This window comes from Homalodisca vitripennis, chromosome 8 (genome assembly GCF_021130785.1).
Source record: "Homalodisca vitripennis isolate AUS2020 chromosome 8, UT_GWSS_2.1, whole genome shotgun sequence".
Lineage (NCBI taxonomy): Eukaryota > Metazoa > Arthropoda > Insecta > Hemiptera > Cicadellidae > Homalodisca > Homalodisca vitripennis.
In genome coordinates this window covers 33,317,433-33,344,259 of record NC_060214.1, presented here as the reverse complement: position 1 = coordinate 33,344,259, position 26,827 = coordinate 33,317,433, and the positions used below count along the sequence as shown (strand labels likewise).

Sequence of the window (26,827 nt, the reverse complement as noted above, 5' to 3'; positions counted from 1 at the left end):
ACTGGTCTATACTGGTTTAATAAATATATAGTAACTTACCTATTCGGTATTTTCCAAAAAAGTGTTTTTTTGTCGATTCCACAATTATATATTTCGAAATGAGAGTCCCAACCGTCAGGTTGTTAAAAAATTGTAAAGATGAAAAAAGTTAAAAACATATTAAAAATGTCAATAAAATACAGATTTAATAAATTAAACATAAACAAAATAAATATTTGATGTAATGCACACATAGTAGACTTAACCACACATGCTTAACCACCATGTGGCCTACTACTACGTTGGTGCTTTATGTAATGTTGTGTTAAAATAAAAAAGAATACTTTCTTTTATTGTAATACTTTCATGAGCTGTATTTCATAATCCATTATCCAGGCCAGATGTATCTAAAAACAGAATGTTTTTTTCAGATATTGATGAATGCATTGGCAACGCCTGTGGCAATAACGCTGTATGCATTAACACTCCTGGAAGTTTCGACTGCCGTTGTGTGGATGGTTACCTAGGCAACCCTTTCACGGGATGTTTGCCAGTGGCACCTCAACAATGTGGGGACCCCATCACCTGCGCCTGCAGCAGTGACAGGCCTTGTCCCTCTGGGTGAGTAATTAGGGTTTCTTGGGACATCAGTAGATTTAAGCTTACACTTTTTCTTATCAACCTCATATGAACCATACCGAAATTTTTACAGGTTTCAGAAACCCATCTTTAAAATTTAGTTTATTTTGTAGTGAATTGAAAAAATGTATTATGTTAATGTATATATTTCATTTTTAAGGTGTTTAAAGTTAGATGATTCATAACGTTGAGACGTCTTGTTTCAGTTACACATGCATGCGAGGCCACTGTAAGAACCGTTGTGATGGAGTGAAGTGTGGACCCAGAGCTGGATGTGTCAACGGGAAATGTGTCTGTCCACCTGGGCTAATCGGAAATCCCAGCAACCTCCAGTCTGGATGCCAGGTGGAGGGGCAGTGCAACAACGACTTTGACTGCAAGAGCGCTGAGATCTGTTTCCAGTTCAGTAAAAACGTGCGAAAGTGTGTGGACGCTTGCAGTAAACTCCAGTGTGGGCCCAATGCTCTCTGTGTAACCGAAAACCACAGGTCGTCCTGCATCTGCTCAGACGGCTACGAAGGCAATCCGGGAGATTTGAATATCGGGTGTCAACCAGAGAGATCAGTTACCCCTGAGTGTTCCAAGGATGAAGATTGCAAGCCTGGACTTGTCTGCGTGATAGATTCCAATGGCCAGAACATTTGTTCTAACCCTTGTGAAAATCTGGTTTGCGGCCAGAATGAAGAATGTCTCATCGATGACGACGACCACCCGATCTGTCAGTGTAAGGAGGGATTCAAATGGAACCCAATAAGCTCAACTTGTCAGAAACCATCTTTACCAGACTGCGAATCGAGCCAAGATTGTGCGGATACTGCTGAGTGTAGACCGGATCCACTCGGAGTGTTGAAATGTACTGGAATATGCTTAGAGTTCACTTGCCCTAGTAATGCAGCTTGTGTTGCTACTAACCATGCTGGCCACTGTCAGTGTTTACCGGGATTCACGGGAAATCCAAATGATAGGGAAGGATGCAAACCTGCTCTGAGAAACCAGTGCACTCAGGATAGCCAGTGTGCCGAAGCAGATACCTGTAGATTGGACTCAAGCTCTGGAGCCTTGTCGTGTCAACCAGCTTGTGATATGCTGAATTGTGGCCCCCAAGCTGTCTGTGTGGCTAACAATCATGTGGCGCAGTGCCAGTGCCCTCCAGGGTTGTTCACTGGTGACCCCAATACTTTTGGGTGCCAAGCAGTTCCGTGCGTCTACAATACTGACTGTCCTTCACACCAACTGTGCAACCGGTTGAGCCACACATGCCTTGACGTCTGCGAGGAGGACACTTGCGGAGCCAACGCCGTATGTATTGCCGAAGACCACAAATCTGTTTGCCAGTGCCCAAGTGGATTCAAGCCCAACCCACTTCCCGATATTGAGTGCGTTCTGACAGAAGTCTGCAACCCCAATCCTTGCCACCCTTCTGCTGTCTGTGAACCGACACCATCTGTGGGTCACACTTGCCGATGCCCTCCGAATCACGTCGGTGATCCTTTCACAGAAGGCTGCCGTCCAGAAGGAGATTGCCCCGAAGGGGACTCAGATTGTCCCGAACAGTCGGCTTGCGTCGGAGGTAAATGTGTAAACCCCTGTGATGGAGCTTGTGGACCGAACACTCTGTGCAATGTAGTGGAACGAAAACCCGTCTGTGAGTGTCTCCCGAAGTTCACACCTTTGTCGAAGAATGTTGGTGAGGGCTGCTTGAGACAACTCACGAGCTGCACTTCGGATGCCGACTGCCTCGGAGACGTCTGTATCAACGGGCAGTGCAAAGTGGTCTGTCGCAAGTCAGAAGATTGCTCGGAGGGCGAGAGGTGTGTCGCCAACAAGTGTCAAGTTCCTTGTGTTGGACACTCACAGTGTCAGTCTAGTCAAGCCTGCCTCAACAGTGTATGTGTCATAGGCTGCAGAAGCAACAAAGACTGCAAATCTAGTCATGCTTGTATCAACAGTAAATGTCAAGGTGCGTAATTAAATTTTGCCTTAGATAAGATATATAAATAAGAGTGAATTTCTAATAAGAGATACAATGACTGGAATGTTGATTTTAACCTTTCTATTATTCCACAGACCCTTGTGCTGCGGAGGGCGTATGCGGGCCGAACGCTCAATGTGCATGCGTGAACCACGAGACAATCTGCCGTTGTCCCGATGGGTTCCAGGGCAACCCGTCACCACAGCAAGGATGCGTGAGGGTACCGCAGTCGTGCCGCAGCAAGGACCAATGCCCAAGGGGCCAGATGTGTGTAGAGCATGTGTGCAAGCAACCCTGTCGCAGTGAGGGAGAGTGTGCGGCCGGTGAGAGGTGTGACAGTGGAATCTGTGTTCAGGTCTGCTACGGCGACAGTAACTGTCTAGCTGGAGAGCTCTGCGTGGCAGGAACCTGTAGGCCTGGCTGTGCCTCTGATACTGATTGTGATGTTAACCAGATCTGTGTTGACAACAAGTGCAGGTAATCTTGCAGCTATTTTGTTGGAATTTTTTTACAGTTTTTGTTTTCAGTAGGCATTCAAAAGCATCTTAAAGTTATTTACTTTGCTGCAAATATTTCTTTGAAATTCAAGATTAATTATAACAGTGATATAATTATTTAAACATCGAAATATAAATCATCAAAGAGTTTTGTCGGATTTTATAACTATTAAATGTAAACTAAAATTTTGTAATTATAAATATTTTTAATGTAGTAATGTTTCTTCATGTTTCAAAATGCGATAATGTTTTAGGTGTGGAACTGGCTTCAAAGTGACTGTCCGAGGGTGTCAGGACATCAATGAGTGTCTGCAGAATCCCTGCCATGAGAGTGCAGCATGCACTAACACTGTCGGTTCATTCCGTTGTTCCTGCCGTCCAGGCACTGTGGGCGACCCTTACCTCTCACCAGGATGTGTCCGACCAGATCAGTGTAAGGCGGATGTGGATTGCGCAGACAAACTCAGCTGTGTGCAAGGCCGGTGTACGGACCCGTGTACCACTGCTCACTGTGCACAGTCTGCGCTGTGTAGTGTAAAGAACCACCGAGCTGAATGTAGCTGTCCGCCTCTACATATTGGAGACCCCACAAACAAAGATATCGGCTGCTTCAGGGTGGAGTGTGTATTAGATAGTGACTGCCCCCAGGAGAGATACTGTGATGGTGAAAACAACAAATGTGCAAGTAAGTTTTGAAATCAGTTTATAAAATATTTTTTCTTTGCATTTTCTTTCTTATAGTACTCTTTTCCCTGCCCTTCTCTTCTTCTTATTATAATCCTGCACACTTCACACACTTTATCCTCTCTGTTCTTAGGTATATCTCATATTCTTCTGCTTTGAATTCATACTCAGGAGCTGTCTCGGCTTCCTATTTCTCATCATCCTTTTTGTATGTTCAACCATTTTTATTTATTTATTTAAAAACACAAAATTTTTCTATTTTCAGGCAAAATCGTATGAGATAAATGATGTACAGAATGAATGCGAGTTTTTAAATAAAATGTTATCCCTTTCTATTGTATATCTGTTATTCATTTTTATATCAGTTATCTATTTCTTTTTTTATCCCAATTCTAATACTCAAGAATTCTATTTTACTGGTTTATTCATGCTTTACTCTTTCTTTAACTTTCATACTTGATGTCTCTTCACCATAAATCAGTATGTGATTCATAATATATTAATGATTTCAATACAAATTTCGAATATCTAATCTCGAATGTTCCAAACTAGATGTCATGGAATTTCAGGGAGTATTCTGGAAGTTACGAGGGTAATTCGGAAAGTAAGGTCCGTTTTTTTATTTAAAAAAAAACCACACCATATTTTTTCAAAAAACTTGTTTTATTTGATTCCTGACATCAATCACTATTTTTCTACATAATTTCCACTTTTGTGTAAACACTTGTCATAACGATCTACAAGTTTTTGAATGCCGGTGTCATAGAAGTCGGCCGCCTGCGACGATAACCAGTCTTGTTAACCACTTTAACCGGTGACGTCGAGTGACACCACTCCATTGACTGGCGTTTCGTTTCTGGGGTTATGTGGGAAACCCATGTCTCGTCACCCATCACAATGTGGTCTAAAAGGTTATCCCCTTTCTGATGATATTGGATCAAAAATTCAAGAACAATACCCATTCTTTTTTTTTTGTGTTCCTCAGTAAGCAGCCTGGGAACCCAACGTGAGCACAATTTGCGAAAATCCAAAATTTCAGAATCAATTTTAAACAACGTGTTCACGTTTGGAAATTCTATTGCTGATGAAGAAACAGTGAATCGCCGATCTTCACAAATTTTTTCATCGACGGCTTTCACCAAATCTTCGGTGATCACTGATGGCCGACCAGATCGTGGTTCGTCATGGACATTTTCCCGTCCATCTTTAAAACCTCTCACCCACTTCCGCACTTTGCTGTCACTCATTGCATTTGGACAGTACACTTCACTTATCTGTCGATGAATATCCGCTGCTGAAACGTTCCTTGCTGTCAAAAACCGTATCACAGACCGTATTTCACAGTCGGCGGGACGTTCAATAGTTTTAAACATTTTAAAAAGGCACAGACAACAGCAGACTACAACGATTTCACTGCAAATGGCGTCGTTCTGCGCGCAATGCATACCGGGAGTCAGGGCGCATGCGCATTTCCCTGCTCGCTTACTGCTTGTCTGGTTAACGCGAATCGGACCTTACTTTCCGAATTACCCTCGTAAAATAAACTTTTTCCTGATATGAACACGTGTCTCAAATGTGTTTTTCTTTTAGGGTATGACAGATTCTTAATTTCAGATATAAAAATGTATAACCAACTAAAATAAACATTAGTTTGAAATAAATTATAGCACAGTACTTACGTTTGTTTAGATCCATGTGACAGACTGAACTGTGGTCGAGGCAGCTGCAGAGTAACTGACCACCAGGGCATCTGCGCATGCCATGATGGGTACCAATTCATTGATGGAACTTGCCAAGACGTGGACGAGTGTTTGAACAGCCCTTGTCACCAAACTGCTGTGTAAGTGGTTTTTTTTCAATCACATAGATGGAATCCAAGTAGTGCCTGATATTATGATTATAATATCATTTGGGAGAAAAGAGTTTAAAGAATGTTGTACATTTGCAGGTGTCGCAACATTCCAGGAAGCTTTCAGTGCGTCTGTCCAGACGGTTTGGTCGGTGACCCAGTGGTGAGTGGGTGCCGGAATCCTGGTGACTGCGCTTCCGATGTGGACTGCCCGACGACTGCCAGCTGTATCGACAGTCGCTGCCGTAACCCCTGTGACTCTCCTGCTGCCTGTGGTGTTAATGCAGAATGTACCCCAGTCAACCATGGTCCCCAGTGCCAGTGTCCGCCACAGACCAAGGGAGATGCCAAGGTAATTATCAGTTTATCTGAAAGGCGAGAATTTCAGAATCTTAGGATCACTGTGGAAATTTTCCTATTGAGAACGTAATCTGTGATTATTAGGACAAATGAAAGAAATTAATCAAATACCTATTGGTGTGCTAATTTATTTTATTTCATCTTTGAAAACTAATGATATGCAATTAAATTTTCAAATATTCCCAAAAATGTACTTAAATTAAACTTTCAGGTGGAGTGTGTGCGGGTCGAGTGTGAAGAGCATTCGGACTGTCCGAAGGCTTACGTCTGTCTTAACAATGCTTGCCAGGATCCATGCAGTGTGCCAAACTTGTGTGGAGACAATGCAGTGTGCAGTGCCGGATATGGTGCCGGCCAGACGGTATGCTCATGCCGGCCTGGCCACACCGGAGATCCAGACTTGGGGTGTGTGCCGATACAATACTGCGTAGCAGACAACCAGTGCCCTTCTGGCACCAAGTGTAGCAACGGCATCTGTCTCTGTAAGTGCCATTTTGCGTGTATCATATATAAAAATATACTGTTGTTTAACGTTACTTCAACGTGTAACGTATATGCTAAACTACTTGAGTAGAGGATGCTTATGTAATGGTGGACTCATTGTCATATGATTCAACTTGAAGAATGATTTAAGACTTTGGCAAAATATAAATGATTTCATTGTTTTATTTTCTGTGGTATTTTAATAATAGTCATGTACCATACTGGTCAACTTTAACTAATCATCATTACCAAATCTGAATTTAATGATAACTGACATAGAAGCAATAAATAAAACAGTAAAAATATTCTTCTTAAAAAGTGAGCACATAGAATGAACGGGTTTTGATTGAGAGGCTGACTTTAAAAGAAGTTAGAAACAGAGTGAGCCTCTAAAACTGAACAGTTTAATATTTTTTGCCAAAAGTGAACTCCTCAGCTGGAATTGAAATGTTTAACTGGAAGTCAGAAACTTTTACATAATTTATGAAATTTTTACTTTGTCTCAAATTCAGCAATAAGTATGACTATTATTTGTTTACAGCAATCTGTTTGACGTCCCGCGATTGTGTTGGTGAGCAAGTGTGTATCAGCGGCCTGTGTCAACCCACCTGCAAACACAACCAGACTTGTCCAGACCTGCAGTACTGCCTCAACGGAATCTGTGTGCAGGAGGTGCGATGTCGATCTAACGATGATTGCGAGGCCAGGGAGGCATGCAACGCAAACAGTGTCGGGCAGGTGAGTGTTAATAGTTTATGATCAATAAGATACTCCACAATGTGATGGAAATATTGATTTCTTCCCACTGTAGTGATGAAATATCATTTTTTGGACCGTTCAGGTTAAAAATTTTACAAAGTAGTTTTATGGAACAGAATACATGTATTGGTATAATTGAACTTTTTGTGTGTTTTCTGTACGAATCATTGGCAAATTATACATGATAAATATATGGCCATTTTCGAACCAATAATTACATGTAACTAATTTTTGAACTAAAATTTAATCATAACAGATGTTTAGAAAACCCTTTCAATAATAAAATTATAGATGTTATAATTTTTGTAACAATCAGTATATACGAGTTATTTTATAACAACTTGAGAGAAACACAACAGTGAACTTCCACAGTGCTTGTTATTAAATAATACTACTTGTTAACTTAACAAAACTAGCTGAAAACATTGTAAATTACAAACAAATAATATTTCAGAAAACTGAGATTTATTATTTGACCAAACCAAGGGTCTCATTGCAAGTAAAGAAAGACAGTACTTTCATTCAATAACAATGTTTAAATTTTTTTTAAACTTAAGTTTTTAATTGTGGTTTATTATTTAAGATATTTTATATGATTTCAGGCCGAGTGTAAACCAGTGTGTGACGGTGCGCCTTGTGGCCGCAATGCAGAATGCTCTGCTTCCAACCACCAAGCCAAATGTGCATGCAAATCTGGTTACCACGGCAACCCTCAGATTGGCTGCCAGCCCATCGAGTGTCGCTCCAACGATGACTGCTCTAAAGATAAGCTCTGTGAAGACTTCATGTGCAAGATTTCCTGCCTCGCCAACAACCCCTGTGGCCAGAACTCCCTGTGCTCTGCAGAGAACCACAAACAGGTATTGGTTCAGTTTCAGAGAATCCCGTCATCTTTGAATTTACCAATAAGATTGAGGTTATAACTATTTATTTTTGTGACTTTTACTAGAGTTCAACTTATTGAGGGTGAAAACATTGTAACTAATTGAAGACTTATTTTTATAACCAAAATGTTCAAGAAAATCTAAGCTCTGTCACTTTTCCGTTTTTAAGTGGAATAAAATCATATTCCAAATATTCTGTGATTGGTGTGATCCTACAGTCCAATATACCGGATGGGCCATAAGTCACTTGATACTATCGGTTACTTGTACAATTTGACTATTGTTGTAGCTATTCAGCTGTTCGTTACAAAAATACTGTTTTTAGGTTATGTTGAACAGTAAATTATACTTGTTAGAAGTGATTTTATATGGGAAATAAATACAATAATTGTAAACATTAATAATGACTGTCACAATGTTTTTTTCAAGTGACTTATGGTGTGTGACTTATGGTGTGGTACCCACTTGGTGTTTTTGTAGGTTAAATTTTGACTATTGTTTCATACATAGATGTGATGTATTATATTTGTATTTCTGTACCATATAAATAACCACTAGGAGCATATGTAACCTGTTTCCTTTTGAATTGAGAAGGATAGGAGTTTTGGTACTGTATCAGAAACATAATTTCAAGAACCTACTAATAAAGCCAAGACTGGAATCGTCAAGCTAGTTAAAGTAAGCAAATCAGAGCATAAGGTTGTGTTGAGTAGAATTTTGGATTTACAATCAACTATTCGGGGAAAAGGTGACCATGTTGTTGGTTAGTCATAGCTATTCGATGAGATTAAAATGTGATCATACTTCAAAATATACATGAAACATACAAAGAGAGATAAAAATCTGACCTTTGAAATTTATCAGTTACAACAATACAATCTGGAATTTCTATTTTAATTTAGTGCCAAATTATTATTCTGATTATAAATAATTTTTTGAAGTAAGGACTTGACTGCTTATCTATATTCTCAATGATTATACAAGGAGATGTTAACATCACTTTTTCCAGTTGTTTTTGTGCTTTATTTTTGTTTGTGATTAAGTAGGCTATCTGTTATTTTTTCAAGTAAATTCCATCTACATTTTAACACACACACAAAATTATTCAGAAATAAGAAATTTAAGTAATTGTCAAAGTATAAATTCCAATTTGAATATTTACTCTTTGTCAATGATGATTTACTGTCAGGTTTCTTATTTTTAGTCCACTGATCTTCTAGCCATAGTCTTAGTACTTCATCTTTTTATACAAACTGACGATGTCTGTTGACAGGTCTGCTACTGTCAACCCGGTTACACGGGTGACCCTCACCTAGGCTGTTCGCTTGTAGACTTCTGTGCGTCTGCGCCTTGCGGACCGGGCGCCCACTGTGACAATTCGCGTGGCAGCTACAAGTGTCTCTGTCCACTGGGGACTGTTGGGGACCCGTACCGAGATGGCTGCCATCCCCCTGTCGAGTGCGAGACAGACCTGGACTGTCCGGCCGCCACCAAGTGTGTCAAGGACAATGGAGTACCCAAGTGCAAAGGTAGTTAGATTTTCTCTCTACAAATTCTACTTCGATGAAATAAGCTATTTAAATTCAATTTAATTATTGGTAAACCTTTACAAAACATGTATCCTGTTTGTATCTACCCTCAACGGCATGACTCACTCACTATAGACGGCTCAATAAAAATTTATACTAAGATTTATAATACTTTACCCAGGAAAATGTTGAGTTAAAAAATTTGTGTTCCTTTTCAAACTTTGAGTTGTTTAGTTTAGGCTACCATATAATAATTGTTTAACTAATATAGATTTTACTAATTTCATACCAAGTTTCATCCAGACTGGGGTTCTGATGAGTTTGTAAAAATAACAACAACATTTTGGGAAATAAAACCCAATGTTTTTCTTTGTCTCTGTTTTTTTTTATGTATAAATAATATAAAGTTTATTTAGTATATACCACGTGCGTTCATGGTTGGTTATATACCACTGAGGAGTATAGCTTGCCAAATTGTTATATATTTAAAATAAATCTACACATTTCGCTATGTACCATCATCATACAGAAGTAAGATATGTACAGCAACATTACTGGATTAACTGAAAGAGTTAAAAAAAACTCTCTTCTAAATGTCACAATATGTCAGTAAATTGATTTTTATTGTAATTTATTAGCAAAATTAATTATGTTCCGTATGAACCTTCAGTCTATGTTTCGTGACATAAAAAATTAGTACCTAACAATTCTCGATGTTTGTTTTGCAGACGTGTGCGAGGGAGTGGTGTGTGGTCCCAGTGCTGAGTGTGTGTCTGCAGACCACACAGGCTCGTGTCAGTGTGTGGCCGGGTACGAAGGGTCTCCCAGCGACCTAACCCTCGGCTGCCACCCCACCCCTGTGCACTGTGAAGCCAATAGCGACTGTCCCCAGGACACCTACTGCTACCAGCTGACCTGTAGACGTAAGTATCCTAAACGATGCAACAAATGTTTTCAAAGTAACTTTACTAATCTCAAGTGTTTAAGGTAAATTTTTATACGCAGTCTTCTTTCTTCCATGAAAAAATCAATGCTTTGATATTTATTGTTAGATCACACTGATCATGTTTATTGATATATTACTACATTCAAGGCAAACTGCCTTATTTTATTAAAGCTGTTATGGTTTCCTCCCCCTTAAAATTATAAGAAGTTGTTCACAAAAATTTACAATTAGAACATTTTCCCCACAAACATGTTTATTTACAAGTTTAGCAATCACTTTAAAAGTTAAAAGTAGAAGTTTAATCAAAGAAGTTAAATGATTTTTAATGAATGCAATAGAACAAACTATCCTCTAATAGAAACATTTTTTCTTTTGTTGACTTAATATAACTAATTCTTATGAAAGTATTTGTTATTTTCCTTTTTAAAAGAATTTTTGACTTAATTTGTAAAACAATTAAAATAAATTACAATTCTTAAGCATCTGTAAAAAGCTATATTTTTTATCAGTCTTTCCTAAACTAAACCTGTTTCCTAGTAGTCATGCATTGCTAGACACTCCCAATCATATGCGCAGTAGAGTCTTTGTCATATCTCAGAAATGAATCTGTTGTGTTGTGTCTCCTGTAGCGTGGTGTCAGTCGGACAACGAGTGTGGATTGACAGAACAGTGTGTGCAAGGCCAGTGTATGAAGCCCTGCGAGACGCCGGGGGCATGCGGGATAAACGCAGAGTGCCGCATCTACAACCACGTCAAGCAGTGCAGTTGTCCACCCGGCTTCACTGGTGATCAAATCGAGTGTGTCAGAAGTAAGTCAGCCACTTGTAGGGTGGATTCTGTGAAATTATTACGAGTGGTTCCTCTTTGGGTGTTGCAATGAGCATAAACATCAGGACACAGTTTGTTAAATTTATAGGAACTTATTGAAGGTCAAAAATGTTTGTTTCTCTAGTTCTTCTAGAGCTCTTTTAGAACACACTAATAGTTGTTGGCAATCCTGTTCTCTAGTCTGAGTTGAATTTTGTGAACCCACCAAAAAGAGTTGGCAAACTTGTTGTTTACTGCTAGCAATTTTTTTTATTTACATTATTTGTAGTGCTGTAGACATATTAATGTTTTCATTTAGTACAGGACAGGATAAAATAACACATGTACAGTCGTGATATGGTATTAAGTGTTCTCTAAAACTGTTATCATACATCTCGATACTGCATTTTTATGAGTTAGAATTAATTATAATGTAATCATAAAATTGTTAGTGTTTTGATTTGGAATTTTTATTTAACTGTGGCATGAACTGTATCAGTCTATTAGCAGTGGCACTAACAAACCCCGTCTTGTTACAGTCCCAGTGTCATGTTCGTCAGATGCTGAGTGTGACGAGGACAGTCGCTGCGAGAACAGCATGTGCCGACCTGTCTGTCAGACAGACAACGATTGTGCCTTAAATGAGAAGTGCCTCAAAGGCAGTTGTATTTGTAAGTATTATATTGTTATCAGTAGTTCCATGGTAGAACTCAAATCTCAATATAGTTTGATACTTAGTTTGGTACTCAGGTTCTAAATAAAACAATATAATTTTATCATGCATATTTGAAGTGGACCGATGTTTCTAGGTGTCGAACGAGGCGACTCATCTCTTGTGAATTACATTACTGTATTCTCACCCCAAAATGTTGTTAATTAAATGATTATGATTAATGATTATGATATAATAATGAAGTATTCTTGGCTAAGGATAATAATTATGCAAATCTGGAAAAAAATGTGAATTCCTTTTAGGTTGCGTATTAGTTCATAACTAAGTAATTTTCTTTATTCAAAATAATTTCAGGGAATATTAAATGTCCAAATTTGTAAAATTGTATTAAAAATTTAAACTAATCAGAATTGTTTTTAGTCTTTAATAGGTCTGCATTTAGAAAATGGAAAATTTTTAACTAGAATTTCTGTACATATTTACTTGAACATGATAGTGCAACATCATACGGCAAAATTTTGAACTTTGTTATGGAATCAAATAGTACATCTTTAAATCACTTAAATACTAAATAGTTTTATTTTGTATTTTAATACAAACTATTAAAAAAATGGCTAGTGAATAATCACTTTTTTTAGATGATAAAATATTACTATTAATTTTAAGGCCAATCATTCAATCAAGTATGAAGTAGTTTAATGCTGACTAAGTAAAAGTATCATCTGAAAACAAACATATTTTATTTCATCCAACTGAGAAAAGCCATTGATAAATAATAAGAACCGCACTGATCCTTTGAGAATCCCTTGGAGGCAACAAAAATCTCAACCCATATACAGGTTTTCTATATTGTTTTTTTGTATTTTCTTTACTATATCAATTTACAAATTTAAAATATCAATCCACAAACAAGGGATTCTCTCATTCCTAGCACCCTGAGCTCGCTCAGTAATAGTCATGTATCACTAATTTGGAGTTTTTCATTGGAAATTAGCATTGATTACTAAGGAGTTTAAATAGTTCATTAGGTTGGTTAGTGATTTTGTTTTTCATAAAACTAAACTTGTTTCTTTATAGCCTGTTGTTTCTACCAATGTAATATAGTAGTCTAGACATGAATGTTCTTTAAAAACATTTAAAGAAATATTGAAATAAAGCAATGGGTTTGTAGTTCTTAAATTCCAATTTGCATTTTTAGACTTTCATAGTTTTTCTACTAATTTAATTATTATATTCTGATTTTCTTGGCACCGTTTTATTTTAGTTGTTGATAGTTTTACACATTATGTTTTTTTTTATTACAGTGACATGCCGTGTCGACCATGATTGTTTCCTGGGTCACATATGTCTCCACAACATGTGCATCTTCGGCTGTCACTCTGACGAGGACTGCTCAGCCAGCGAGGCGTGCCGGGACAACAGATGCTCAAGCCCCTGCCTAAGCTCCCCATGTGGGCCCAATGCTGTGTGTGCCGTGACCAACCATCGTGCCACTTGCTCCTGTAGGGCTGGTCTTGTGCCCAACCCTTCCGCTCAGGTCAGCACATACATCTTATACGCAAATTTCATGTGATACTCTAATATAAAGAGCATTCATCAATTAGAAATAATGTAAATTTGATCAGTATTCTTGGATTTATTTTTATTAAAAAATATAGATTTTGGTGATCTAGAAGAGTTTAAAAATATAATGTGTACTAATTAACATATTGATGATTTTTTCTTTGTGTGCAGATTACTAAAAGTGGATACCTCAGACAATTAAAAGTTTAATTTTTAACATTTATTATATATTTTAGTATTTTATTTTAAATACTCTCAATACAGCAAAATTATAAATTGTAAAAGGATATGCCAAATTATGAGTTATATTGTGTCCACAATAGAAGTAATATTCATATCGAAACTCTGTTTTTCAAATACAAAACAATTTTGATTGCAGGTGGCATGTGTAAGGGCACCAGCACCGCCTTGTTCCTCCAACCGTGACTGCGGTACCGGTGCCACTTGCCAAGACGCTGTGTGCCGTCCAGTCTGTTCCTCCAGTGCCGGTTGTCTTAGTAACGAGCAGTGTGACACGACGGGTGGCGTGTGCAAGCCGCTGTGCCGCAGGGATGATGACTGCCGCAGTGGTGAGGTGTGTGACAACCTCATGTGCACGGTCGGCTGCCGCAGCGACAACAGTTGCCCGGAGGACAAGGCTTGTGTCAACAGCAAGTGTATTGGTAAGTGGTTATTTTTCATCTTGTCTCCACTATGTGACATAGTCTACTTTGTTCCTAAATCAGATTGTTACTAAAATGCGTTGTTGTTGGAATAGATTTGTGTGCGTCACCGACAGCCTGTGGGACGAATGCTGGGTGCATGATGCATCGCCACCAGAAGCACTGTGCTTGTCCCCCTCCACTCCTGGGAAATCCTGAGATCGGTTGTCACCACGTCGTCACTCCTTGTGTCACCCAGGAGGATTGTGAACCTACCCAGGCCTGTCACGCTCTCACTTGCACCGCCCGTTGTCAAACGTCAGTTTTTTAACAGCTCCTTTAAGAATAAATTAACTCAAAGTATCTGTTTAAATCCATCTGAAATACAACTTAATCTATTTTTGTTAATAATAATAAGATTGAAACAGTAGTTTTAGTTTGGTAGAACCGTGTAAGTACAAAAGTAAGTTTCTAGTAACATAAAATATAAACTTTTATTGGTACCTATTCCAGTTTTTTAAATTTTCTACAATCAAGAAATATTTTAAAATAATGTATTTTCATTTGTAAAATGTTTTTCACTATTTTCAGTTGTCCTTAAAAATCACTAGTTAAGCAATAAGAGCTAAGTCTTGGGTGTCAGATAGGGGATTTTTTAGTAAGGGTTAAAAAGAATTTTTGAACGTGATATTCAGTGGTGTTTGAATGTGCAACGGTTACAGGGACTTCAACTGCTTGTCAGACGAGAGATGTGTGAAGGGAATTTGCACGACTATCTGCAACTCCGATGCCAAATGCGGCAGCAACCAGATCTGTGAGAACCGCCTGTGTGTGGTCGGCTGTCGTAGTGACAACTCCTGTCCGGACGACCAAGCATGCATCAATAAACAGTGCAGAGGTGAGGGTGTTGCTAAATAAGTTGTAAAAAAGGAATAAAATAGGGAAAGCCCTCTAAGTGCTCTTTTTGTATCACTTAAAAAGTAATTTATTTTATGAATTTTGCAAGCTCTAATTAAAGAGAACGTGTATTTTTTATGATGGGTACTAACAACATAACTGTTACAGACCCTTGCGATGGAGCAACTACATGCGGATCGTGCGCGGAATGTCGTGTAGTGAACCACGGAGTGCAATGTCGCTGCCCCACAGGCACCATAGGCAACCCGCAGATCACCTGCGTTAAGCCGCCGGTGCGTTGTGACGGATCATGCAACTGTGACCAGTCCACCGGCTTCTGTACCGTTGCGTGTGACAACAACAAGGAGTGCTCCTGCGGTGAGGTGTGCATGGCAGGCGTGTGCAGCATGAAGTGTTCCTCCAATATCGCTTGTCCGCAGGTACGATCTGGTTCAGTTCCATTTGTCAGTTCAGTATGAAAACATTAATTAATTCTAAGCACAATATGTTTCTAATAATGTTTCCAAAACTGTTTTAATGGAGAGTATAGGATCAAACATGTTTTAAATGTATTTTTTGTTTCGTCCGCAATGAAATTTACTTTCATGAGAGTCCCCAATGTTATAAGTGCTGGTTGCTCTTATTATTTTGGATTATGATATTTAAGTATATTTTAAAAATGTTTCTAGGAAACCTACTCATATTTTGGAATTTAACAAATTGTTTAGCCCAATAAAATGGAAACAATATTAAATCAATAGAGTAACACATATTACTGTACACTAAAAACATGCATCAATAAATAAAACATTAAGTAAAAATAAATGGTTTTTCTTGTTATAAATATCACTTTATAAAACAATATTTATGCTAGTATGTATAGTAGTATACATTTCGTAGCAGGTAAAAAAATTTGATTATGACCTAAAATGTTGCAAATTAGATAAAATTATACAAGTTGGACAACTAACTGAAAATGGAAATAAAACTAAATATTAAAAAGTTCTGTTAATGACTATCTATTAACTCGTGTTTTTTCCATTTACATTTTTAATGTGTAATCTTGTTGTGTGGGAAACTTTGTAGGAACTAAGTATATATGTTTCTTAGCTTGGAATAGTGTAACAAGTGTTAATTTAAATCATGAAGGTAAAGGATTCAGGAAGATAGATGAGTTGTAAAGATAAGCAGTAAGAACTGCTTGATTGTTGAATTCAATAGATTATCCCATCACTAGTTATTCTTCGGTTACATCTGGAAACACCGCGCCACACCTAGGCTTGCATTGATATATCTCGTACTATATAATTATCCCCCAGAACAGTTCACTTTAGACTGGTTTGTACTTGCCAGTAGAGCCTATACTTGATATGGCTATACTCAGTCCCTGGTACCGTCCCTTGCCTGCCTTGGCTGGAAGAGGCTAGATCAGAGCTAGCCTTTTTCTTCAAGGTGGCATTACTGTGATAGTGGATGTTCTATAACATGGGATCTCAGCAGAAGGTGGCTTTTACTCTAACCCTTAACAGAATATCCTGTTACTCTGTAAGCAATACAGAGATCTTAAGTTGAATAAGAGATATCCTCAACTTTTTATCCTAACTGTGCAAAAAAAATTAAAATTACAATCCAACGTATGTAACTATTATAAAGCAATGTTGGAAGTTTCCCTCACAAATAAAAATCAGCACTTTAATGTATGTAGAAATTTATTTACTTATGTATTCATTGAGGTGGCATACCTAAAATTTTGTACTGTATATGTATAAATTAGTTATATTACTACTCCTAGTACTGTGTTTGACACATTGAGAAACTGTGAGTAAGAATTTTACTCTGACATTGTCAAGTCGTATTTTAGTAACTTTTGTCATGATCAGTAGTGTATATTTATTATTGATGCGTAGGGATATGTGTGCGAGGATGGGGCGTGTCGCAGCGGATGTCACGTGACAGCAGACTGTCCGGTTACCAAGGCTTGCTTCTCAGGGCAGTGCCAGGATCCATGTGGTCCAGACAGCCCTTGTGGCACCAATGCCCTTTGTCGTGTGTCAGACCATCGTCCTGTGTGCCTGTGTCCTGAAGGCTACCAAGGGGAACCAAGTCAGGCGTGTGTCAAAGCGGTGTGCACAGCAGACGACGACTGTGAGGGCAACCAACACTGTGCGCCTGATGGAGCCTGTCGCAACCCCTGTCTTGAAGCTGGCGTTTGTGGAATCAATGCACAGTGCAAAGTCATCGGCAAGCGGCCCCAGTGCTCCTGCCCTCCAGGGTATCAGGGCAATCCTCATGTTGAATGCAAGCAAGGTTAGTACTCTGTTCTAAAACTTTTGAATTAGAAAATATGAAAGTTCAAAATACTATAACTTAAAAGTTGTAGAATCGAATACATAAATTATAAAAAGACAAACTTAATTTTGATATTTTGTATCAATAGACCGGCTTAAAATTTGGCAGGGGTGTGGTATTCAATAACAATGTGTACTTAAATGCTTTTTGTCATGGACTTGGAAGGTGTTGAACCTTCTCAGCTTCTCCTATTTTCATTCAAGAAGATCTAAAACTTATGTTAAATTAATAAAAGATTAAATGCCAAACTCCTAAGAAACTTATTTATTCATTGCTAATAAGTAAATTAATTTGTCTGCTTGGATGTTGTCATTAAAGCTTGGGTTCAAAATGGGATTTAATAGCATTTCTTTGTAAATGTAAAATTTAGTATTTATTTGTGTCAAATATTTAATTTCAGTCACTTTAAGAATTATTTGCACTGGTCAGGTACATTCTGAATTATTTTAGTGAGTGGTACATTTCTGATTGTGACGACAACAACTTATGTTGCAGGAGGTGAGAGTTGCAGTCAGAACCCCTGCGGAGAGAACACACAGTGCCGCAACGTGCCAGGCGGTGTGGCTTGTATGTGTGAATCAGGCTGTACCGGAGACCCATACCAAGGCTGCGTGTGTGCCAAGTCAGCCAACTCATGCCAGGACCTCAAGTGTGGCACTAATGCAGCTTGTAAAATGCGCGACAATAAACCTCTCTGCTTCTGTCCACAGAAATATCCGTTGGGTGACCCTTTAACTCAATGTGAGTACTCACTTATCTCATTACTCTTTGTCCTGCCAATTCATTACTCCATTGGAGAGGATTCTAAGTTATGAATTAAAAAACAAGTGAATAGAAACCTTCATGGAATAAAAACAGAAATGGACTAGTTATGATGGATTGAACATAACAAACTATTGATATTTTACAATTACTCCGTTACAGTCAAAAGTCTGTTTTAGAGCTTAGGAGAGAAGAGCACATTAAAAGTAAGGTTAGACTACTGCTTGCTACTTTTGCACAGCAGCATGAAGAAAATTTAAACAGTAATGCCAATTTTGCACACTAAAATTTGGTGTTACTATAGTAGAGTAAGTGATTGGCAGTTAGCAAACTGGTTTACAAAAGTTAGCATCAAATCTTACTCGTATTCATGATCAGCAAAGAATCATTATTGACAGCAAGTCATCTCTGATCCATTTAGCTTAATTTTACTGTATTTTTTTCTTTCTAATACAATACGAAGGCTCTATTACACGGACACTTTAAACTTCTACATTCATTCTTCTTCAACAACATCTAACAAACTGTGATCATCAAATGTTAATTTATTCACAGTAAAATTCATTGATTAAAATGTTTAGACGAGTAAAAATGATTTTTATAAAATCTATGAAATAATTTAATGTTAACTATACTGTGTATTATGTCCTGTGGTCTTATATTATTATCCTTTTATAAGATTTAATTAACGTTTTTATGAGTGATTATTAAAAGTATATATAAGAGTATTTATCTGCATTATTGGATTTCAACATGCTTTGACAACGATTTAATAATAAAGATTTAATAATATCTTTCATCTCTAGAGCAATGTGATAAACAAGAATAGTAAAATAATAATTTTTCACATCACTATTCATATGTAAATGTTTTTTAGTATAGATTTAGGCCTTTTTGAAATATATTTACAAGACCTGCATAATTATTTCAATATGTAACAATAGGGATTTTATCTATGATAAGTAAAAGTTATAATTGAATGTTTAAACATGTGTAATGAATGACGTTTGTGCAGGTTCCGCTCCAGTATTGCCCAAAGACTGTCGTACGATGGGCTGCGGTAAACACGGGGAGTGCGTGGCCGTGCAGGACAGCTATGCCTGTCAGTGTCCCAGCGGCATGGTTGGTAACCCTGAGGTTGAGTGCAGTCCAGGTAAGTCCACTTTCCCAAAATCCTGTGCTAATTTGGAAGGTACCGTGCAGGCACAAATACCGATCGCACTGTTTCCACCGAGTTACAGTCCGTTCCTTGTTTCAAAATCGGTGAATACTACGTGCTTTAGATGTTTCTAAAATCAATATGAATTGTTTCATTAGGAAAGAACGTTTTTATGTTGGTAACTAAATTGCACTTTTAAAATGACTAATTTTTTCTCCCCTACTACAGTTGTTAACAAAACATTACAAAACTTTATTAAGAAACTGAATAAGATTTCTTTTAGCACTCTGGAAATATCAACGGATTCAATGTATCTGTGAAAATGACATAATCTACAACATGTTTATGTTTTACACAACAGTTTGCGAACAAACCCAAATGTGTATAACCAAACTCCATTACTTCCGTTGACATTACAATCAAGCAGGTCCATCACACTACATCCCAAGTGCTTTCATGTTTATAACAAGTATAACAGATAACGTGGAGTCGCACAAATTCAACCTCTCTGGACCCGGTTTGGAAGCAGTAGGTGATCCGTACTTGTGTCTATAGTGAGCATGCCTAGGCCTAAATCCACTGTAAAATAGTGCTGTATTTAACACGGGGGCTCTTGTATATATTGTAAATGTTTTGTTCCATGTCCACATCGCCATCCGCTTTGTCATGTGGAATGTCAAACAGTCCCAATCTGCCTTGTCGGTTAACACCTCTCGCTCCACTCAACATCCGTAACTTGTGGGACAGACAAGGTTCAATTTCAGTTGCTTTACTGTTTTGTTATTTCAGAAATCATTGTTAAATTCTGTTTGGCACAAAAAGAAAGATGAGTTAGAAATATGTATTATAAAATATTGTTCAAGTGTGCTGTTTAACTAAATCATTTTTTTTATTCGAGCCGTGTTTATCTGTAATAAAGAAAACATTTTAAAATTCATCAGTTTGTTTCTTGGAAAGTTAAATTTTAAACTGTGCAAAATTAACTATATTCAAAGAGCCCTGTAGGAGTACAATTTCTGTTTCGTCTACATCTTATCTTTTGTTTTATTTAAGATCTTGAAAAGTCAGATTGGGAACTGTGAAAGGGAACATTCTCACAATTATACTGCCCCTCAATGCATTTCTTAAAATTTAGGCCTTTTGCTATCCGAGTGGTTTTTTTATAATCTTAAGTGTACAGCTTCTTCTGAAATTCTATCTTAAGCATGATTGTGAGAAATATTTCACTTTCACAGTTCTTCCAATCACTGTTCTCTCTGTCATTCCCACTGTATATTTCATCCTGTGCACTGTTTGCACCCCAGAGAGCACTTGCTCCGCAGACTTGGACTGCCCTAACGAGAAGGCTTGCATCAATAGACAGTGTCTGGAGGTGTGTAGTGTACGGGGGGCGTGTGGGGACAATGCATTGTGTCGACCAGTGCAGCATCGTCCACAGTGTTCGTGTCCCGAGTGTCACACAGGGACTCCAGAGATATCCTGTCAGCCGGACCCCAAGTGTGAGGAGATTCATCCGCGACCCACCGTCCCCATCCCTTGCTCGTCTGACTCGGACTGTCCGTCCACCATGGCGTGTTTCACTGACAACTGTCGTAATCCCTGCCTCATGGCCACTCTCAAGTGCGAAGTCAACAAGAAATGTGAAGTGAGACATCACCGACCCATGTGCGTTTGCAAAAACGGCTTCTCCGTCAGTGAATCGGGAGAACTCAGCTGTGCTCCAGACAGTTCAGAATGCAGCTTCGACGATCAGTGCACTTCTAACTTGGCCTGTATTAAGGGTAAATGCTCGAGTCCGTGTTCCTCATTGACGTGTCCTGTCGAGAAGATCTGTGAAGTCGTCAACCACCGCCCTGTCTGCCTCTGCACCAAGGACTGCAATCCTTCCTTGTCCATCTGCCTGAGGGACAATGGCTGTCCTCCACAACAAGCCTGTGTCAACTTCCAGTGTATCGACCCTTGCTTAAACACGACCTGCCCACAAGATACTCCATGCTTTGTTGAGGACCACAAGCCACTCTGCAAGTTCTGCCCTCTTGGGTTCACTACAGATCCAAAATATGGATGCCTCAAAGGTAAACCACCCCGCCATAGAAATGAATTTCAGATTAAATACAGATTAAGCGATACCCAGTCAAGAAAAATTTGGAACCAAACACTGGAAAATTATAGCAAACGAAAGAGATAACATGATGAGGATTTTGCAAAACAGTGCACCTTTTTCTTGATTTTATCCAACTCACTTGCTAATTGTTCAAAACAACTCAGTCTGTACTTTCCCTTCATTGTCTGTCTCACTTCTACCACTTACCCTTATTAGAGGTGGCTCTAATGATAATACATACATGTTTAACATGTGTTTTGTGTAAATAATCAGAGAGTATCAAATGCATGAATTTAAGTATTTTATTATAAAATATAACAAGTTGAATTATTAAAGAACAGTAGTAAAACTGCTGCGGCAACTCTAATTTTTAATACTAGTAGAAAATTTTTAAACACTTAACCAATTTGCTTGTGCTCCAGTAGTGTGTCACAAAACAATACGACACAAAGCACTGTAATTCCACATGCAGTTGATCTCCTAATTTGTAAATATTGTTGTGGTTTGCATCATTGCAGTCTAACATCTCATCTTGTCTCACTCTGTCATCTCACTCACTCATCTCATGTCTCATCCATCAGTAGTATAGTGTAAGTTGTATATATTTATATATAACCATGTATGTAGTTGTTGTACATATTTTGTTTGTATATAAATGGTTTCACAGAGAATAAAGTGGTCTGCACTGAGGATAAGGAGTGCACAGCCACACAATCCTGCATTGGCGGAGAATGCAAGCACCAATGCACCAACGTTACCTGCGGTCTGAACGCTAAGTGTAAAACACAAGCAAACATTACAGTATGTTTTTGTCCTTACCCTTTTATCGGCAATCCTTATGATAAGTGTTATTTAAGCCGTGAAATACCAGAAAATGAAACAAAAGGTACAACAGATAAGGTAAGTACACAACTTTCAGACGCAACTGACTCGCCTCTGGAAACAACATTATCAGAAACCAAATCCTATCCTGATATTTACACAACAATAAAAGAATTTTTTACTCCATTTTTCACCACTCAACAAAGCACTAGTAATGAAGACGTGACTACAACTGAAAACCAAATTGGTATCGATAGTCCAACACAGTCATCAGTTAGTTCACATAAAACCCCAGAAACAGTGCCAACATCACAACCAATGACTACAAATACACTTGATGCCGTGAACACAAACAATAACACAAACGACACTGACATAAGAATAGGCAGCGTACCTCCTCAACAAACACAAACCACACATGCAATTACTGGGAAGGAACCTAACCCTGCTGGATATACAACTCTTCAACCAGAAGGAGAAACAGGCAAAACCCCAGGTTACCCATCTTTTACTAGTGGGAAGGAAACAGTCACTATCCCTGGATATACAACACTACATCCAGAAGGCGAAAGAGACAAAACTACAGATTACCCATATAATACAACTAATAGGAAAGAAACTGTCACTACTCCTGAATATACTAGTCTACAACCAGAAAAAGAAACAGGCAAAACTGCAGAATATCCACACGTTACTACTATTGTAAAGGAAACTGTCACCACCCCTGGCTATAATACTATTCAACCAGAAAAAGAAACAACAGGTTACCCATCTATTACAACTACTGGAACAGAAACAGTCCCCACTCTGGAGTATACAACTCCACAAGAAGCAGAAACAGTCAAAACTGCAGAATATCCTCATGTTACAACTATTGTAAAGGAAACTGTCACCACCCCTGGCTATACTACTCTTCAACCAGAAAAAGAAACAGACAAAACAACAGGTTACCCATCTATTACAACTACTGGAACAGAAACTGTCTCCACTCCGGAGTATACAACTCCACAAGAAGCAGAAACAGTCAAAACTGCAGAATATCCTCATGTTACAACTATTGTAAAGGAAACTGTCACCACCCCTGGCTATACTACTCTTCAACCAGAAAAAGAAACAGACAAAACAACAGGTTACCCATCTATTACAACTACTGGAACAGAAACTGTGTCCACTCCGGAGTATACAACTCCCCAAGACGCAGAAACAGGTAAAACTGCAGATTACCCATACATTACAACTAGTGAGAGGGAAACTATGTCCACTCCGGAGTATACAACTCCACAAGAAGCAGAAACAGGCAAAACCGCAGAATATCCTCATGTTACAACTATTCTAAAGGAAACTGTCACCACCCCTGGCTATACTACTCTTCAACCAGAAAAAGAAACAGACAAAACAACAGGTTACCCATCTATTACAACTACTGTAATAGAAACTGTCTCCACTCCGGAGTATACAACTCCACAAGATGTAGAAACAGGTAAAACTGCAGGTTACCCATCCATTACAACTAGTGAGAGGGAAACTATGTCCACTCCGAAGTATACAACTCCACAAGAAGCAGAAACAGGCAAAACCGCAGAATATCCTCATGTTACAACTATTCTAAAGGAAACTGTCACCACCCCTGGCTATACTACTCTTCAACCAGAAAAAGAAACAGACAAAACAACAGGTTACCCATCTATTACAAGTACTGGAACAGAAACTGTGTCCACTCCGGAGTATACAACTCCACAAGACGCAGAAACAGGTAAAACTGCAGATTACCCATACATTACAACTAGTGAGAGGGAAACTATGTCCACTCCGGAGTATACAACTCCACAAGAAGCAGAAACAGGCAAAACCGCAGAATATCCTCATGTTACAACTATTCTAAAGGAAACTGTCACCACCCCTGGCTATACTACTCTTCAACCAGAAAAAGAAACAGACAAAACAACAGGTTACCCATCTATTACAAGTACTGGAACAGAAACTGTGTCCACTCCGAAGTATACAACTCCCCAAGACGCAGAAACAGGTAAAACTGCAGATTACCCATACCATTACAACTAGTGAGAGGGAAACTATGTCCACTCCGGAGTATACAACTCCACAAGAAGCAGAAACAGGCAAAACCGCAGAATATCCTCATGTTACAACTATTCTAAAGGAAACTGTCACCACCCCTGGCTATACTACTCTTCAACCAGAAAAAGAAACAGACAAAACAACAGGTTACCCATCTATTACAAGTACTGGAACAGAAACTGTGTCTCCACTCCGGAGTATACAACTCCCCAAGACGCAGAAACAGGTAAAACTGCAGATTACCCATACATTACAACTAGTGAGAGGGAAACTATGTCCACTCCGGAGTATACAACTCCACAAGAAGCAGAAACAGGCAAAACCGCAGAATATCCTCATGTTACAACTATTCTAAAGGAAACTGTCACCACCCCTGGCTATACTACTCTTCAACCAGAAAAAGAAACAGACAAAACAACAGGTTACCCATCTATTACAACTACTGTAATAGAAACTGTCTCCACTCCGGAGTATACAACTCCACAAGATGTAGAAACAGGTAAAACTGCAGGTTACCCATCCATTACAACTAGTGAGAGGGAAACTATGTCCACTCCGAAGTATACAACTCCACAAGAAGCAGAAACAGGCAAAACCGCAGAATATCCTCATGTTACAACTATTGTAAAGGAAACTTTCACCACCCCTGGCTATACTACTCTTCAACCAGAAAAAGAAACGGACAAAACAACAGGTTACCCATCTATTACAACTACTGGAACAGAAATTGTCTCCACTCCGGAGTATACAACTCCCCAAGACGCAGAAACAGGTAAAACTGCAGGTTACGCATCTATTACAACTAGTGAGGGGGAAACTGTCTCCACTCCAGAGTATACAACTCAACCAGAAGGAGAAAAAAGAAAAACTGCAGATTATCCGTCTATTACAATTAGTTCGAAAAACACTGTCACTGTTCCTGGTTATACTACTTTACTACCAGGAGGGGAAACAGCCAAAATATCTTTGATGGAATCAGTAACAACTACTGGATATACCACTGTTGTGCCAGAGGATGATATAAGCAGATCTACGGAATACTTCACAATTGCGGGTAGTGAAAAGGGTACAGTAACAACCCCTGGAAAAATCATTTTAGATCCAATGGATGAAACAAGCGAAACAACTACACATACGCGTACAACAACAATTAGTATTCCCACCCAACATAATAATACTAATGATTATAACCCGGAACAAGATCTTTCAGACAATTCTAATTATGTTACCTCTAATTACGATGACTTATCGGAGGATGAATTACCTAAAACTACAGAGAGTATTGCGACCGGTATTTATAACATGTTCTCTACTATGTTTCCTCTAAATCTTATAACATCAAATTATGACAATACTATAAACTTAACGAGCAAAAGTGAAGAAACAACTGATAACTTACATAGTACAACTATAACTAAACAAGAAATAAGTACTCCTTTATATACCTCTCTACAGCCCAGTGATCAATCAACTCAAAAAATAACAGAAAGTGCGCACTACGGAACAGCTACTAGTAGTGTGAAAGAAACTGTAACCACTCCGAGCTATACCACTTTTACGCTGGAGGATGCACCAAAAAGCTCTACAAGTTATGTATCAATTACAACTAGTAGCAAGGAAACAATGACAACTCCTGGTTACACTACTTTATTGCCAGAGGGTGAGACAAGCAAAACTGCAGGTTACCCTTCAGTGACAACTAGTGGCAAGGAAACAATGACAACTCCTGGTTACACTACTTTATTGCCAGAGGGTGAGACAAGCAAAACTGCAGGTTACCCTGCAATTACAACTAGTGGCAAGGAAACAATGACAACTCCTGTTTACACTACTTTATTGCCAGAGGGTGAGACAAGCAAGACCCCAGGATACCCTGCAATTACAACTAGTGGCAAGGAAACAATAACAACTCCTGGTTACACTACTTTATTGCCAGAGGGTGAGACAAGCAAAACTGCAGGTTACCCTTCAGTGACAACTAGTGGCAAGGAAACAATGACAACTCCTGGTTACACTACTTTATTGCCAGAGGGTGAGACAAGCAAAACTGCAGGTTACCCTTCAATTACAACTAGTGGCAAGGAAACAATGACAACTCCTGGTTACACTACTTTATTGCCAGAGGGTGAGACAAGCAAAACTGCAGGTTACCCTTCAATTACAACTAGTGGCAAGGAAACCGAGACAACTCCTGGTTACACTACTTTATTGCCAGAGGGTGAGACAAGCAGAACTGCAGGTTACCCTTCAATGACAACTAGTGGCAAGGAAACAATGACAACTCCTGGTTACACTACTTTATTGCCAGAGGGTGAGGCAAGCAAAACTGCAGGTTACCCTTCAGTGACAACTAGTGGCAAGGAAACAATGACAACTCCTGGTTACACTACTTT

The 26,827-nt window shown here is 38.7% G+C and overlaps 1 protein-coding gene across 1 annotated transcript in view; it reads left to right on the top strand.

The window, feature by feature from the left end:
* Positions 1–26,827, top strand: part of LOC124367525 — a 277,317-nt gene that overhangs the window by 129,446 nt on the left and 121,044 nt on the right. Inside the window, exons 24-45 of the mRNA XM_046824409.1 lie at positions 411–600; positions 825–2,578; positions 2,686–3,067; positions 3,342–3,772; positions 5,461–5,611; positions 5,720–5,972; positions 6,192–6,462; positions 7,005–7,201; positions 7,825–8,082; positions 9,380–9,635; positions 10,364–10,558; positions 11,211–11,390; positions 11,928–12,059; positions 13,366–13,598; positions 14,004–14,286; positions 14,382–14,583; positions 14,988–15,163; positions 15,331–15,602; positions 17,070–17,469; positions 18,007–18,252; positions 19,289–19,426; positions 20,737–21,507. Of these exons, the coding sequence (XP_046680365.1) occupies positions 411–600; positions 825–2,578; positions 2,686–3,067; positions 3,342–3,772; positions 5,461–5,611; positions 5,720–5,972; positions 6,192–6,462; positions 7,005–7,201; positions 7,825–8,082; positions 9,380–9,635; positions 10,364–10,558; positions 11,211–11,390; positions 11,928–12,059; positions 13,366–13,598; positions 14,004–14,286; positions 14,382–14,583; positions 14,988–15,163; positions 15,331–15,602; positions 17,070–17,469; positions 18,007–18,252; positions 19,289–19,426; positions 20,737–21,507 (7,371 nt within the window). The remainder of the gene's footprint in view (positions 1–410; positions 601–824; positions 2,579–2,685; positions 3,068–3,341; positions 3,773–5,460; positions 5,612–5,719; positions 5,973–6,191; positions 6,463–7,004; positions 7,202–7,824; positions 8,083–9,379; positions 9,636–10,363; positions 10,559–11,210; positions 11,391–11,927; positions 12,060–13,365; positions 13,599–14,003; positions 14,287–14,381; positions 14,584–14,987; positions 15,164–15,330; positions 15,603–17,069; positions 17,470–18,006; positions 18,253–19,288; positions 19,427–20,736; positions 21,508–26,827) is intronic.